The 17,185-nt window shown below is 41.4% G+C and overlaps 1 protein-coding gene across 1 annotated transcript in view; it reads left to right on the forward strand.

Annotated features, from left to right (window-relative positions):
* Positions 1 to 16,144: 16,144 nt before the first annotated feature.
* The window catches only part of FCHO2 (FCH and mu domain containing endocytic adaptor 2), a 106,735-nt gene continuing 105,694 nt past the window's right edge, over positions 16,145 to 17,185 (forward strand). Inside the window, exon 1 of the mRNA XM_088796565.1 lies at positions 16,145 to 16,300. Within this exon, the coding sequence (XP_088652691.1) occupies positions 16,268 to 16,300 (33 nt within the window). The 5' untranslated portion in view covers positions 16,145 to 16,267. The remainder of the gene's footprint in view (positions 16,301 to 17,185) is intronic.

Consider the following 17,185-nt stretch of genomic DNA (forward strand, 5'->3'; position numbering starts at 1 on the left):
TTATATCCTAAGGACTAAATTTTAAAAGTATCTCCCACTGATTTATCTTGTATTGATTAACAACAGAAAGAGGGGGAAAGGAAATTGGTTACTATCTACAATATGTTAATAACAAGACAAGCAAGAGACCATGGGTGGCTGCTACAGTTCTTTTTTCTTTTCTATAACCAGTTAGAGCGCCCGTTGGTAGGTGTAACGCCCTTCCTCCTCTGCTCATTCCATGTTCTCTTATCTCAGCCTGTCCGTCAGAACGTTGGAATCTTTAGCTGGTGAGGTTAACCATCAATTCTTTTCTAAAGCTATACTCACCAGTTAGTCAGGAGAGTAGATACAGTTGGTGCTCCCCTGGACCCTCTTTGCACAGCCAGTTAGCGATGCTCCCGCTGATGAAATGCAGGCTGATAACAGGCCACAGCTGCATCCTTCTCCTAAGCTTTGCCCTGGGCTGATAGGCACGGCCCCACCCAGCCATTGATAAGACACATGCCCCCAACGGAGCAGAATCCTACCCCCCACCACTCCCCAGTGGCTCACTTGGGGAATATATGCTTCCTGTTCCCACAATTTTAGGCTCTGTGGATCTAGAACTCTTGTCTCCTAGAGGGGAAGTGCTTCCACAGGGACCTCAGGAAATTTCACTAAACTTCAAAGCTACCACTGCTGCTGGGTCATTTTAGGCTTTTCATGCCAGTAGACCAGCAGGTGAAAAAGGGACTTACCTTACTGGTAAGGGTGATTGGCTCTGGTAATCAGCAGGTAGAATGGTAGAACAGCTGCTAAATAATAGGAGTAGTAAAGAGTGTGTGCGTGTGTGTGTATGTGTGTGTGTGTAAACATTTTTTTCAAATGTCACATGACATTATTTTCACTGTAGTCACAATCCTGCCCAGATTCAAGGGGAGGAAGTACAGACCCCATCTCTCACTGGGAAGAGTGTCAAAGTCACATTATAAGAATAAATGGGATGGGAGATTTTGTTCTGCTCATTTTTGCAAAATGCATTCTGTCACAGGAGATCTGTCTCTTTAATATGATCTGAGACATAGTCTGCTGAGCCTACAAATGGCCCTGCACACCTGGGAAGGACCTGGGAACTACTGCTCCCTGATTGTTTCACGGTGCTTTGGGAATTTTCCATTAGAGGGAAGCCACTACACACCTACCCACGCACCTACCTGCAAGCCACGACCATGACTGAGCATAACTGTCACAGAGTTTCCAGGTTTAAATCCTGCCTCAAGAACTTATTGACTATGTGACCTTTCTGTGTCTCAGTTTCTTTATCTGTAAACTAAGGATAACAATAAAATGACTTTAGAAGATTGTCATGAAGATTAAATGAGTTAATTCATGTAAAGGCTTAGAAGAGTACATGCCACATAGTTACCTAAAGAGGATTCTACCCCAGGGACACAGTCTGCTCTGTGCTCACCTGCCAATGTTTCCAGGGTTAAGTAAAAGTTGCTTCTGGCCAGAAAGTGCCTTCAGGTGTTAGGGTCCAAGTAGCATCAACCAGCGAGTGCCATGGAGGAGACCTGGGCTGACCATCTTAACTATTTTATGAATAAATCTGGGCAGCCGTGTCATTTGGCCTGTAAGAGTAAAAAATTCTCACCTATCCTTTTTCTGGCCACCTGAGGAAGACACATGCAACCCCATGCACCCAGAGGCAAGGCACCTGCTGGGTGCTCCTCTCTGGCCTGTGTGAGTGGCCTCTCCGTATGGAGCCTGGGTGGAGAGGCAGACAGGCTCAGTCAGTTACCCAAGCTTCCTCAGAAACCTCAGTGCAGCAGTGACCCTGGTTAATCAAACCATCATTCAGGACAATGAATATACAGGAAAACCACTGGCCGTAGGAGGAGAATCGACCCCTGAGATATAAGAGGAAGTGACTTCTAATGAAAACAAGTGAAGGCTTGAAATAGAAAAAGGACCTCTGCTTTGCCTTTCCTTCCCTGAATCCCACTAATATGGCAAAGAACTAGAAAAATAAATTCAAAACTGGCAGGAAAAACAGAAAGGGTGCTTCCAGCAGACCAATATAATAAGGAATTTTCAAAAAGATACAAGAAATGGGAATCGACTGACAGAAAAATCTAGCAGAGTGGAAGAACCTAAAACCCTTACAGGAAACAGGGCACTTGAACAGTTGACAAAAGAGAGGAACAGTGGAGCCATACACATAAGTAAAACTGCCAACTCGCCAACCCCTGGAGGTGCTCCTGCAGCGGCTAGCTGCATGGTGTGGGCTCAGATGAGAGGCACGGGTACAGTTTTCGAAGTAGTTACTTAGCATAGCAGATCCGGAGCAGTGGTGTGCTAAAGCCAGGCTCCTAGGAGTCTTATGTGCACAACTCTCTCCACCTCCCATTCAGTTATATCCTGTCACTAGCTTGAAATTGGCCTGGGTAGGGGAATATATACCATGGAAATCAGCAAATGCTGCAAATCAAGGCTTCCTTCCTCCATCCCAGAGCTGGTTGTTAAACATTTACCAGTATATCACTGCTCCAGCATTAGCTAAGATTTGAGAAAAAGGACAATGCCCGGAGGGTCAGGGAAAACCAGGCTACGGAAGAGAAGTTACCTACGTAGTCTGCCTATTCCTCCACAATCCCATGAGGCAGATTCCTGTAATCAAAATATGCATTCACTGCCAGGTAAACAGCAGTTCACATTTGAAGTGAGGAAATGCATTCCAACTGTGAATAAAGTTCAGTCCAGACTTGCACCTACAAATAGGAACAGAAAACTAAGAATCTACAAACATTTTGGGAAAAACAAGAGCATAAAAGGAAGCATCAAGTTCAACAAACAGAACTGGCTCACACTAAAAAATATAAAGTTAATAGAAACATATTAAACTTAGCTAATATCCTTATATTACCTAATATATTAGAGAGTTCCTTAAAAGCGTATCACATCCCAACAAGAGACATCTGCTATGAAACACAACCAGAATTGATGGAAGTTTGAAAATATGATTGCTAAACCTAATAATTAGGCTTAATATGCAATTCTTGAGTTGGAAGACTGAGTTGAGAGATTCTTCCAAAATAGTATGCGAGAGAAAAAAAAGAAAGGGAGAAAGAGGAGAGAGACAGAGAGGAAAAAAAGAAGAAAGAGAAGTGATGTTATGAGACGTGGAGGATAGATATAGCTAAAATTTTAAGTACAGAACTGTGAGAATAAAAGAGAGGACATTATCAAAGAAATAAAAAAAGAACACTTTGCAGAACTGAAGAGAGAGTTGGACTGAAAGGCCCTATTAAATACCAGGCAGAATTAGTGTAAAATGATCTTCCGAAGGTATACAGGTATGAACACAACAAAAAAAGTTAGGTCTTTTCTGCCTTTTCTTCTAGAAACCACCCATAAGTAATAGGAAATGAGAAACAGTAATGCCAACTCCATATCTAATAAAATTAGAAGGCATCTGAAGCTAAAACAAGGACTGACAAAAGCAGTGAAAGTCGAACAGATGCAGAGAAGCATTGAGCCCAGAGCTGCAGATCTGAGAAAAAGCCAACAGAACCACAACTCCAAAGTGAAGTGCATACATAGCTTAAGATGACAATCAATAATCCCTCCTTTGCAACAATGGAATGACGTTCTGGTGGTGGGAATTTCTCTGAACTCAGTATGATCATGAAAAAAAGCTGAGGCAGTAGATTTTAACAAGAAATATCATAGACTAATCATATTTTTCAGGAAGCAGTCTGTTGTTGAGGGAGGAGGGAGAGGGAGAAAGACTACATTGTGACATTCCTTTGCTGCTGTCCTCAAGTAGGCTGCAGAGAAGCAAAACCTAAAGGAACTGACTCACACACATAACCCTCTGTCATGAGGACAGTTTCTCCAGACCGTGATTACAGATCTGACCTCTCTCATACAAAACTCCAAGAGATAACCAGTCTGGGGGGAACTCACCTTATTTACAGTTAAGTAAGTAAACTAAAAAACAAACAAAAAGGGCTAGCATTAGGACTATAAAAAGAGACAAGAAAGCATGAGGGAGAAAAAAACTAGGCAAAACAAATGGCAGATGAACAGTGAGAAATTCTCACTATGCAGCAGACAAAAATTGAGACCAAACAAATTGCCAGGAATTAAGTTTTTAAAATTTATCTCTATAAATTTCATCAGTATGAAACAAGAGCACAAAGCAGAAATATAAGTGTTCAGGGAAGACAAGATAAAAACATGAAGACATGATGAAACATGAGACAGTAGGGCCTGGGGAGAGGTGAAAAGACACAATAATTGAACACAATTGATACTAGTCAAATAGTCATTGAAGTGAAAAAGGCAATAGGAAAACATTTTATTTTGTTTTGAGTGTACACATACCTTTGATGGTGACGTTGGTGTTTTTTCCTACCAAGCATCCAATCCACTTTAGTACCTCTGGTTGCTTCCCTATCCCCCAACCCTAGTTCCAGCACCATTTTTTAATATCTGGGTAAAATGATTCTGATTTGTTGCTTTCCTTTTAATGTTTGAGCTTATTTGTCTATTTTTAAATAGGTAGTATATTCACATGGAATAAAAATTGAAAAAGTGGTAAAGCACGTCTCCTTTTTATTCTTGTTACTTAGTTCCCCTTTTCAAAGGCAAACACACTTGTTTCTCAACCTTTTGGCTAAGACCAAGTGCAAAGGCAATCACGGTTACCAGTTTCTTACGTATCTTTCCCAAGATAGGATATATACACATAAGAAAATAAACATATAATATATCTAGATTGCATATATATTATATGTATAAAATGTTTCTGTATATATGTAAAATGTTTGCATGTGCAAGTATACAGACATACCAGGGGTGCCAAAAAACTTTATACAAGTGGACACTGGTCAACGTTGCTCAAGCAGTAGTTAGCCCTAATCAGAAGTGTCTGGATGCTGATGGTAACTTCTTTGAGCACCTCCTGTAATTGCAGAAGTCAAATGTGACTTTTATTCATCTTTTGTTATCGGTATATATGGAGTATTACAATTTTAATAGTTTTTTCCTTTCTTAAAATGTGTACACATTTTTTTGGCTCCCTCTGTATATGTTTGTATATTCACAAACACACATACATATAGCTTTTTTCTCTTTATGCAAATGGAAATATTCCACACATTCTGTTCTATACCTTGCTTTTTTCTACTTATTAATATATTTTGAATATTGTGCAGTAGTATGCTGGTAAATGTTTAACAACCAGCTGTCTTCCCCTGTGTGGTTTATTCTCCACCTAGAAGCTAGGATGGTCCCTTGAAACATTAGGTTATGACACTCCTCTGCTGTAAGCACTCCGATGGCTCGTCACCACTCCTAGAACAACACACAAAATTTTTCTGTGGCCTGCAAGGCCCTAGCTAATCGGGCCCCCGACGTTTACCTCATTTCCTACAACGCTTACCCACTTGTTTTACTCAAGCCATACCATCTCATTGTTGAACTTTGCCCTTGCTTTTCCTTTTGCCTGGTAGAATCTTCCTCCAGACATCACATGATTTTCTCCTTCACTTTATTCACCTCCTCAGATAGGCCTTCTTTGAACATTCTCTCTGAAATAGCTCCCCATCCCAGCATTTCCTGTTCCCCTTAATAACATTAACAGCTTACACTTACTGAATTTACTATATGCCAGACACTATTCTCAGTGCTTTCCATTTTTTAAATTAGTTAATCTTTACAACATCCCTTTGAGGTAGGTGGTGTTATTATCCCCACTTTACAGATGTGCAAATTGAGTCACACAAATCACTAAGTAACTTCCCCAAGGTCACAGAGCTCATAAGTGTCAGACCCAGGATCAAAACCCGGGCAGTTTAATACCAGAGCCATATTCTACATAGTCACTCATCCGCTATTTTTAAATACAATGTTATACTGCTTTTGTCCTGATTTATTTATTTTTAATATAGCACATCATTATACTATATATCTACTGACATACATCACACATTATACTATATCCACTTGTTTATTTTATTTTGTTTTTGTCTATTATTCCTACTGGGCTGTAAGATTTCTGAGGGCAGGATTTACTTGTTTTCTTTACTGTTGTATATCACACATCTAAAACAGTGCCAACACAACACACAATTATTGAATGAGTGAATGTGGGGAGATATATATATATATATATATATATATATATATATATATATATATACTTTTTTTCCAATATAGGAACTCACAGATAAATTGAAAAGGAGCAGATGCTGTGTGTTTTTTTAATTTATTGGGGTGACAATGGTTCGTAAAATCATATAGGTTTCAAGTGTACAATTCTATAATACATCATCTATGTATCAAATTATGTTTTTATGAGTAAAAAAATAAGGATGAATTACATCCTAACCAACAACGTAAACACATACACCTACAAAAAAAAAGGAAAAGAAAAACAAGAAAGATTCTACAAAGAGCTGTCCATAGCTTTTTGTGATAAGATATAAACTAAAGGATGAATCAGTGAATATGGCAGAAAAAAGAAATATAAGTGAGATTCTACAGAAGGTAATGGTTTAGTAGCTTTCTTATTTTGGAGGAGATATATTTGAAGATAGCTTTGAATAAGGGAAAGAAGTTGTTTTAGTTGGCATGTGGGGAGTGGGAAGGAAAAAATACACACATTTTCTGGACCTAAATGAAAAAAATAACTGGTGACAGCTTTGTTCTTGAAACACTATTTTAAAAATCATATCAAGGCAGATGTCATCTAAGTGGAGTTGTAAGTCTAACATGATGTTTTATTTTGTCATCTTTGAATCTGGCCAATTTGGCCCAGTCCAGTTGCCTCCCTGCAAATAGTGCATCAGGATTTAGTGGTCTTTATTTTAAAGATGTCGATAGAGAACATTGCAGTCATGTCTACAGGCTGATTTGGTTGTCTGTTTCCTTCTGCCTGTAAAAAGGGGCTGGTTTTTAATACAATGACCAGATGTCCTGTTTAGGGTGGGACAGCCCTAGATTTTGATTATAATCTGAGTTTTTGGACAATTATATTTCTTACTTGTTTCAGAACTGACATTGAGAAGAGAAAAGACTTCTTAAGACAGTAACATAAATAAATTTGCTTGAAATTTTTATGGGATCCTTGTTAGTTAGCATTCATATCCATTTAGAGCACCTGGCTTACAGAGACAATAACCAAGGAAGGGACTTCTTTATGGAAAGAATGTGGAACTGATGAATACCAGACCACGAGTTTAAAACAAAACAAAACGCGCACACACATAAATAAGAGCTCTGGGTGGATGAGTCTAACTTTTACCCTTGACCCTCATTGTATTTTGACCCGTTCTCTCGCTTGAGGCCTCACTTACCTTTCTTGATAACACTTTCTTCATGCCTTTGTGAACAGTTGTTTCCCACTGTTAATGTTTACCACAAGTTAACAGTAGTTCACCAGTTACTGATTGTGTAACCTTGGCAATTTATTTAATCTCCTGGAGCATATTTTCTCATCTGTACAAACTGGGATAGTAATAGTAGTGACCTCATAGAACTGATGTGAGGATTCAGTGAGATAATATGTAAAAGGTGCTTTGACCATGCAGAACTAAAATTACACATGCAGTTATAGTTATTTTTTCCAATTAATTGATCAAGATCCTATTAGATTTATTAGCTGGAAATCTAGAAACATTCTCTTGAAGCTCCAATTTTACTCTGGATCTCATGTCCTTTTCGCTACTGCTTTTTTTTTTTTTTTTTGTAGTTGACAGCCCAGGGTTTTATTCTTTGGCCATTTATTTATTTATTTATTTTTATTTATTTATTTTTTCATTCTAATATTGACTTAGGTGTTGTAGTTTTGAGAAATGCAGAGGGTGCCAAAAAAATGTGTACACATTATAAGAAAGAAAAAAAAAACTATTAAAATTATGCTGATGGTAACCACTTTGAGCATCGTCATTGTAGAAGTCAAATGTAACTTGTATTCATCTTTTCTTTTTTTCTTTTTTCTTTTTTTTATTAGTTTCAGGTGCACAAAACAATGTAATAGTTAGACATTTATCATTTATATCCCTCACACAGTGATAACCCCCTCCCATCCACTACCCCTCTGACATCGCACTCAGCCATTACATTTCCACTGTCTCTATTCCTAATGCTGTACTCCACTTATTGTAAATATATATATATATATATATATATATATATATATATATATATATGTATATATATATATATATATATATATATAATTGTAGTTGACATTCATTATTGTTCAACTTCAGCTTCAGGTGTACAGTACAGTCTCTACTACATTTTGACAACCATTTCCCGTCTCCTTTCTCTTTGGCTTATTCCCTCTGGCACCCAAGCAGACCCATGTTAATTGCTCCTTCCCTTTCACCTTTGTTCCTTTCAATATTTGCTTATTTTACTGCTCCTTTTCACAGGAAATCTTGAATGAGTTGTCTATGGTTGCCATCTTTACTTCCCCTTTTCCTTTCAACACACTCCAATCAGGTTTATATTTCCACCACTTCAAAGAATCACCTCCAAGGTCACCTCAATCCTACTAAATCCAATGGTCATTTCTCGTATTTGTCACTCATTGACCAGTTCTTAAAACATTTTCTTGGTTTCAGTGTCATTCTTTTTTCCTGGTATTTCTTCCATTTTGCTACTCTAATCTCCGTTGCTGGTTCATCCACCTCTCCTGACCTATCAATGTCAAAGATCCCCAAATCTTTTTGTTCAGCTCAATAGTTTCTCTCTCTCTCTCTCTCTCTCCCTCCCTCCCTCCCTCTCTCCCTCCTTTCCTCCCACCGTCTCTTTCTCTCTTTCTCAACCCCTTTCTATGTGATCTCATCAACTGCCATCCATACATGTGATGACCCTCAGATTTATGTCTTAAATCCAATCTCTGTTCTGAGCTCCAAAATCACATATCCAGTTGCCTGATAGACATTTCCACTTGGATTTCCAATAGGCACCTCAAACCTAACATGTCTGAAACAGAACCCTTGATTTCGCCTTCCCTTTCTCCAAACCAGCTGCTCTCTGTATCTTTTCCATTTCTGTGGCACCATTATACACTTAGTTGATTAGGCACAACTCCTTAATTTATTTTTTCCCTTCACACCTCATATCCAATTCATTAGCAAATTCTGTCAGCTTTACATTCAGAGTAGCTCTTGAGCCTGCTAACTTCTTACCACTTCTACTGCTGTCACCTAGTCACTGCCACCATTTTCTCTTGCCAGGATTGTTATATCTATCTTTTAACTGGCTTCCCAATTACTGCTGACCCCCACCCCTCAATCTTTTTGCACAGAACACTCATGTATCTTTTAAAAAAGCAGATCATATCTCTGCAGTTTTAAAACCCTATGAAACTTAGACATTGATTTCCTATGAAACTTAGACAACAAACCAGCCTCTCTACCCTTGATTGGACTCTGCCTTCCTCTCTGACTCATCTCTGATCCTTTCCTATTTTATCACTGCATTCCAACTACACCGGATTCTTTTCCATTTATTTGAACATACCTAGCTCATTGTTATCTCTGGGCATTTGCACTGGTGGATCCTTCAATGTAGACTTCTCTGCAGATGTTTGCATGGCCATTTCCTTTGATTCATTCAGGTCACTGTTTAAATGTCACTTCCTCAGAGAGCCCATTTTGACCATTCTAGGTAAAGAAGACTCCTCTTCCCACCACAATCTATTTCTTTTTTTTTTTTTTTTTTTTAAGATTTTTATTGGGGAAGGGGAACAGGACTTTATTGGGGAACAGTGTGTACTTCAGGACTTTTTTCCAAGTCAAGTTGTTGTCCTTTCAATCTTAGTTGTGGGGGGTGTCATTCAGCTTCAAGTTGTTGTCCTTTCAGTCTTAGTTGTGGTGGGCGCCGCTCAGCTCCAGGTTCAGTTGCTGTTGCTAGTGGTAGAGGGCTCAGCCCACCATCCCTTGCGGGAGTTGAGGAATTGAACTGGCAACCTTGTGATTGAGAGGACGTGCTCCAACCAACTGAGCCATCCGGGAGGCAGCTCAGCTCAAGGTGCCGTGTTCAATCTTAGTTGCAGGGGGCAGAGCCCACCATCCCTTGCGGGACTCGAAGAATTGAACTGGCAACCTTGTTGTTGAGAGCCTACCGGCCCATGTGGGAATCGAACCGGCAGCCTTCGGAGTTAGGAGCATGGAGCTCTAACCGCCTGAGCCACCGGGCCGGCCCCCACAATCTATTTCAATTATACTTCATAGCTATCCAAAAGAACCTCGTTTGTTTTCATCCTTATGGTCTGTCTTCTCACACTAAGTATCAGAATTTAGTGATCTTTCTTATACATTTTGATAGAGAACATTGCAGTCATGTCTATAGGCTGATTTGGTTGTCTGTTTCCTTCTGCCTGTAAAAAGGGACTGGTTTTTAATACAATGACCAGATGTCCAATTTAGGGTGGGACAGCTCTAGAAGCTACTTGTTTCGCCCAATATTGCTTCACCAGTGTTTAGAAGAAGGTTTAGATTAATATAGGTGTTTAATAAATGTTTGTTACATAAGTGGATGAATGAGGTTCCTCCTCCCCCTCAGCTGTCCAAGAAACTCAGGGACTATATTTCTTACTGGTACACTGTGCTACCGCTGAAATCTGGTGCTACATGCACAGTGTGCAGAAGGTGCTGGTCCACTCGTGACTCAGATCCCTGGCCAGGCTTCAGTGAGTCTTCAAGGGAGACCAAACCTACTTCCTCCATTCTTAGCTAGCCAAGGGTGCCACTTTTCTTGGGCTTCTATGATTACAATTCCTAGCACTCAGTTCTTCCACTTTCCATACATGACCACCTCCTAGGAGGTTAGCTGGTCCTACAAGCCCTGAGTTTCAGAAGTTGCTCAGGATTCCCCTATACTTCATGGACCCTCAAACCACTGTACTAATGGAGGAAATGCCCAGTGAATCCAGGGCAATTTCCTGTCATTTTCCTTGTAAGAAGAAGGAGAAGGAGGAGAAGAAGGAGAAGGAGAAAAAGGAGAAGAAAGAGAAGGAGGAGAAGGAGAAGAAGAAGAAGGTGAAGGAGAAGGAGAAGAAAAGAGCCCAGACTAAATTTCTTTGAGGTTATCCTTCAGAAGAAACAGTGATTCATTCATTTTTTTCATTTAATAAATGTCTATTGGTCACTAACTATATGCCAGGTACTCTTCTAGGCACATTATTTTGTAATTATCATCTCTATTGTCTTCCTTATTATCGGTCTATATTAAATTATTAATTTCTTAATAGCAGAGATAGTCTTTTCAGAGTATTAAGTGTTCAATAATTGTCTATTGCCTGAACAAATGAAAAAGAGAGAGTTAATGAGAGACTTAAGGAAGATTAGGGCTAGTTACATTTATATTCAAACAAAAACAAAGAACAGTGATTGCTTTTTAAATCTTAATATGCTATAACATTAAAATAAAATTTAAATGTTTAATAATTGTCATAATCTCATCACCCTAACACATATATGAGGTGTGATGAAAACATAAGGTGAATGCTGCTGCCGAGTGCCATCCAACAGAAAGGCAGGGATCTTTAATATGGGAAGCTCCACAAAGAACCTTAGTAACAGTATGTGACAAGTTTCAACTTGTTCGGCACAGTCAGTTGGGTGTGAGCTACGGTTGAGAGAAGATGAGTTTTAAAGTGTGCCATAAATCATGGATCATGAGCAACACATTAACATGAAATGGGTAAACAGTTTCATCCTCGATCATGACAACACTCCATGTCACACATCGCTTCTGGTACGGCAATTTCTATCAAATAAAAACATGATGTGGACTCATACCTTAGCACCGGATCTGGCACTGTGTGACTTCTGGCTCTTCCCCAAAGTCAAAATGACGATGTGAAAGGTAAACATTTTCAATCAATTCAGGACATCGAGGCAGCCACAACAGCACAACTAAAGATACTCATGAAAGAGGACTTCCAGAACTGCTTCAGAAAGTGGCAAGAATGAGGGGATAAGTGTGTTTCAAATGAGGGGGAGTATTTTGAGGGGGATTAATGGCAATGCGTGTTTTACTGTAATAATTTTTTAATTTAAATATTCACCATATTTTTTATTATATCTTGTATATTTTTTCATGTTTTCTTTTGATTTTTGTCTATTTACATGCATTTTTAATGTATTATCCATGTCATCTTCTGCCTTTCCACTTCATATTAATGACAAACATTTTATATGTTTTTACATTATCATCACCTTCATGACTTTCTATAATTTAGTAATTTCTCTTTTCTTATTTTTGAATCCCCTGTTGGGTTCCCTGTGGTCACCAGCACTGTAACCCCCTGAACAATCTGTCAGGTGTTTTTGTGCTTCTTCCACAGACAGAAAGGGAAGAGAATCCCTGGGAAAGTACATCTCATTCTGGAGGAAGAGATGATGCTCCATCAGGGAGCATACAGTCACTCCCTCAACAGAGAAGAAAGGTGTGCCTAGCAAGTTGCTGTGAACTGAGAAGAGAATGTGGAAGGTGGTATTTAGCTCCATCCTGCAGTTTGGTTAAATTGTTTCTACCTCCTTGCCCTCATATAGCTGCCTGCCTGGGTACCATCTGCTAAGCTTCTGCTTTTCTTTCTGTTTTGCATAAAGTGTTTGCTTTCAGTATGCAGCTATTGAGTTGGGAAAAACAAGAGGACACCAGACTTCGGGGATTTGCCTGTTTCTCTTCCACCTTTTAATGGAGCTTAGCTCTTTGCCACTTGTGATTGTCAAGTGCAAGATGAGAACAGAGAAGGAATACTGCATCTGACACAGGATGCTGCCCCTTAAAGAAATCAGCAGGAAACAGGAGAGATATATAGGAGCTTTTCCTCTGCCACCCTCATTTTGGAAACAAGTGGAAATACATTTGCAAAATCATATTGAAAATAAGTGGGAAAATGAGTTTTACTTTATCATCAACTCTTCTAGAATAGAACTAGTTTTATATGAAGTAATGAGGAAATGACCTTGCTAACTAAATGTTCATTAATGTGCTGTGAGCTGTGAACCCAGGATCGGAAATGGGAGATCAAACCAAGGAATGAAAAGGGGGAAGTTCTCTGGGTGCTTTGCCCTCAAATCTTGGAGATACACCATATTTTTTCAAGGAGGGAATTTAGATTTAGGTTATTTGTGTTAATTTCTCCTCTCTCATTTGCTACTATTTATCAAGTTAGTTTTGAGCAGTGCAGGTATGCTTTGGGCTATAACATGGGACACATGCTTTTGGGACACAACACAGTTTAATGGGGACCAACAATATCCTTTGGAAGCCAACATGTTGATGGCAGTTATAATAAAGGAGAGATCCTAAGAGGGAGATGAATCTGGTGGTGGAGGCACCCAAAAATTGAAGGCCAAATTGTTTAGGGGTCCCTTCCAGAGCCAATCTTGAATATCATTATTTCAATTTTATGTTATTTTTATTACAAAAGGTAGCTTAGTCTTTAAGAAGTATACTCAAGCCCGAAAGGACTCTTTTGAAAATATTTAATGTAATGAGAGAAAATGAAATCAAATAGAACTTAAATAATGACATTTTTAATAGATTCTAAGATCTAGCACCAATAAAGAGGATGAGTAAATAAAAGAGTGTGTCTGTGTTACGAAAAAAAAAAGTATGAGTAAAAGAAGAATGGAGACATTGCCTATTCAAAGTCTCATGCACCTTCACATTTCTATCATAGGCTCAATCACTCATCTATTCTTTCACTGAACATTTACAAAGTGACTACTAAGTGCCAGGTATTATAGGCAGTGACTGAAACGCTGTTGCTATCTATGCCAGTTTTTTAATAATTTCAGAATCTTTTGGGATAAGCATAGGTAAGTGTGTGCGGCACAAGTACTTTAAGGTCATATGAGTGAGCTCCCCACTCAGGACCTTATCTATGCGCTACCAGAGTGTGTGTGCATCCCTGGAAACTTCACTTGAGAGAACAGAAGGTGGCTGATACCACCCACATTCTTCTTCTACTACACCATCTTGTCTGAAATTTAGTCACCGTAATCACTATTTACTGTAAAGTTCCACAGTTTAAATACCAGGCAATTATAGCCTATCGTGTTTTGGCCCCAATGAACCTTGTAAATACCTACAATATACAGGATATTTATCTTCATGGCAGGCCTGCCTATAATATTTATGAGAACCAGAGATAAGAGTACAGATGGAGACCAGTGTACCCCATGCAATTATTGAATATGTACTATGCTAAATTATCAGTGTTGGAATCACAAATTGGAACACTAAGAGAAGGAAAGTCTGTGCTTGACACCACTTTGTTACGAAACGATCTATTGCATTCAAGCAGAGAGGAACAATTGGACAAGTTAATTACCTGTCTTCTTTCTTTCTTAAGTACTTCTGCTGCTCAAGTTGTCTGAACTCCACAGCAGTTTATCTCTGATATGGGCAGCTATACTACCCACAAGTTTTCACTGCAGTTGGAGTCCACTTTTTGTTTTGAAGACATAGGGCAAGAGATAAGAAATGTTTCCCTGGGGCCGAATAATGTTGGTCACGGGAGAGGGTATTTATGGTTGTGGGCCAGTGTTCAACCTTAGATCAGGAGCAGCAGAGGCAGCCATGGGTTTTTTAATAAATTAATGTGTGTTTGTGACATGTAAGTCCTTCAAAGCATGGGGTCCAGGATTGGGGCATCTCCTTAGGTCTAAGGGGTTTAGTGCTTAGTGATAGGAATTTAATGCCAAGCTTATTTGCAGGGAGATCTAGATGGCTGTATTTTTTCTGGAATTTCTATAGTATCAAGAAAGATAGCGCTAGACTAATGGCTTAAAGAATTGTAGCATATTTCTAAGTATGACTTCCCCCAAAATTAGGTGTCAATGACACTGTTATGAGGACTTTCTAAAGAAAGGAAATAGCAAACATATACAAAGATAATAGTATAGTGAACCACCATGTTTCCATTACCTAGCTGCAACAATTATCAACTCATGGTTAACCTTGTTTCAGGTACCCGTATTCATACCCCCTCCCTCAGTGAATTATTTTAAAGCAAATTCTAGGTGTCTTATCATTATATCCTATATATTTCTAAAAAACATTCTTAAAAAGATATGACAATACCATTATCCAATTGTTCCCAATTCAACAAATACTTTAGTTTCATCCATGTGTAAGCCACTGTGTGTTTTTAACTTTTGAGAATGAAAGTATGAGTAATTGCCAATAGATCTGTGAAGATGTGATGTGTTTGTACAGTTAAAGCTACAGTAAATCTGTTTGTGGGGCTTGGCTTCAAGAGCTGCAGATTTGGACCTAGTAGCAGATCTGGTGACAGTGAACTTGAGACCTCTCTACAGGAAGTTTTTTTCCCTTAACCTTTGGAAAGCAAGGAGAAGGGGATTTGATTTTTCGGTTATGCCGAGGCGTGTTTAAACTTGTTTCTTTTTCCAAAATGTACAAGTTGCTAAGAGAACCACGGACTCACATGTACAAGTCCTGAAAGAAAAAAAAATTTTTTAACTGCCTGGGTCAGGGAAATTCGTTCGTTTTGGGTCACGTTCTTGCAGTAGGCCATCCTGGCTGGTTTGCTTGGGGCGTGTTAGAGGTCACGGATTCGGTGCCTGGGTCTCGCGCAGCTCCAGTGACTCTCTGGCGACACTGGGCGTTTCCTCCTTTTCCGGCCTTGGAAAGTTCTGTTTTGGTTCTTAGTTCCCTGTCAAGGAAAGGCACCCTGTTGACCAAAGGTTTCTGAGTCTCCTCCAGGTGGCTAGAGGCCAAGTTTCCCCCATCCCAGCTTGCCCAGACTTGGGTCCCATCCGAATCCTAGAAGGCGGGGGAAGCGAGCCTTGTGACGAGGAAGAGAGCGAGCAGCCAGGCTACCGGCTCCACTGCCGCTGGCCGGCCCCTCTCTTAGCGCGGTCCCTGAGCCAGTACCCATCGCGCCACAAAGGGTGCGGACAGCCTCCCGAGTGACTCCTCAGGGACCCGGTTCTCCACCATTCCCAAGAGAATACTCAACCTAGCCGCGCCCGCGCTGAGGAGAGAGAAAGAGAGAGCGCGCAAGGCGACTGAAACCCGGGAATGGGGCCGCGGCGCATGCGCGCACCAGGCGGTGTCTTCGAAGTGCTCGTCCCCCGGCTGCAGCCGCTAGGTGGCGCATGCGCCCTGAAGGGTGCGGGCTGGTCTCCGGGAAGAAGGCGGCGGCGGTGAAAGGCGGGGGCGCCGTGGGGGCCGGGCCGGTGTTTACACAGCGGCGGGCGGGCGCGGACGCAGAACCCGGCGCGGCGGCGGCGACAGCGGCACGATGGTCATGGCGCATTTCGTCGAGAATTTTTGGGTAAGAGAGGGATGCTGGAAATAGTGTGGGTTTCGGAGTCTGAGGCTTTCTGCGCCTGACCTCGGCCTGCGTGCGCTTCGGGCGGTGGCGGCGGCGGCGGCGGCAGATCCGCGGGCAAGGCGAGCGTCCTCGGACCGCCGCCTGCTGGGTCCCGCCTGGATGAAGCCGGGCGACGGATCGGCGGCCGCCGGGACTCGCAGGCTCGCAGTCCTTGCTGGGGCTGGGGGCTGTCATCGCGGCCGCTCAGCCCACCCTGAGGACGCCGAGGGGCCGCCCGCCGCCCGCGCTGGGACAAAGCGCCGGATGGGGCGGGAGACAGGACCCGGCCCCGCCGGAGCTCCAGGCGCCGGGCGTGCTCCGCGGCTCGAGCGCGCACGACGGGCCGGCCGCGCGGCCGCCCCCAGCTGCGCGCTGCAGGCGAGCGTCGGCCCCAGCTGGGTGAAGGGGGCTCGCCTCCTTCCCGCACGGCAGCCCCCCTCCCCCCCATTTCCACACGAAATCCCAAGCGGGCTGGGGTCGGATCAGCACTTCCTCTCGGCTTCGCAGCTCAGCTCGTTGGTCTGCGCCCAGGACTTTGCCTCTGGGCCTGTTCACAAAGCGTATAAAAGTTGAATTTAATGTAACTGGATTCCTGGGGCTTAAATGCACCGAGACTTCCCCCTTATCCCCGTGCTGCTTCCCCTTCCTCATTCTTTCCACACCCCCTTCTTAACGCAGTATTAGTATTAGATTCTTCTTTGAGATTGACTCCTCAGTCTCCCTGTGGAGTGTTTTGCTGCAGTTATTGTTTGTTGTCATGGGAAGTACAGTTCAGCCATGTACAGGAAAGTAATATGTTTACTGAGGTATCTTGGGTGAATCTCATTTTATGGCCTGACAGTTGCA

Source organism: Rhinolophus sinicus, chromosome 3 (genome assembly GCF_057876585.1).
Source record: "Rhinolophus sinicus isolate RSI-liver-muscle chromosome 3, RSI-T2T, whole genome shotgun sequence".
Lineage (NCBI taxonomy): Eukaryota > Metazoa > Chordata > Mammalia > Chiroptera > Rhinolophidae > Rhinolophus > Rhinolophus sinicus.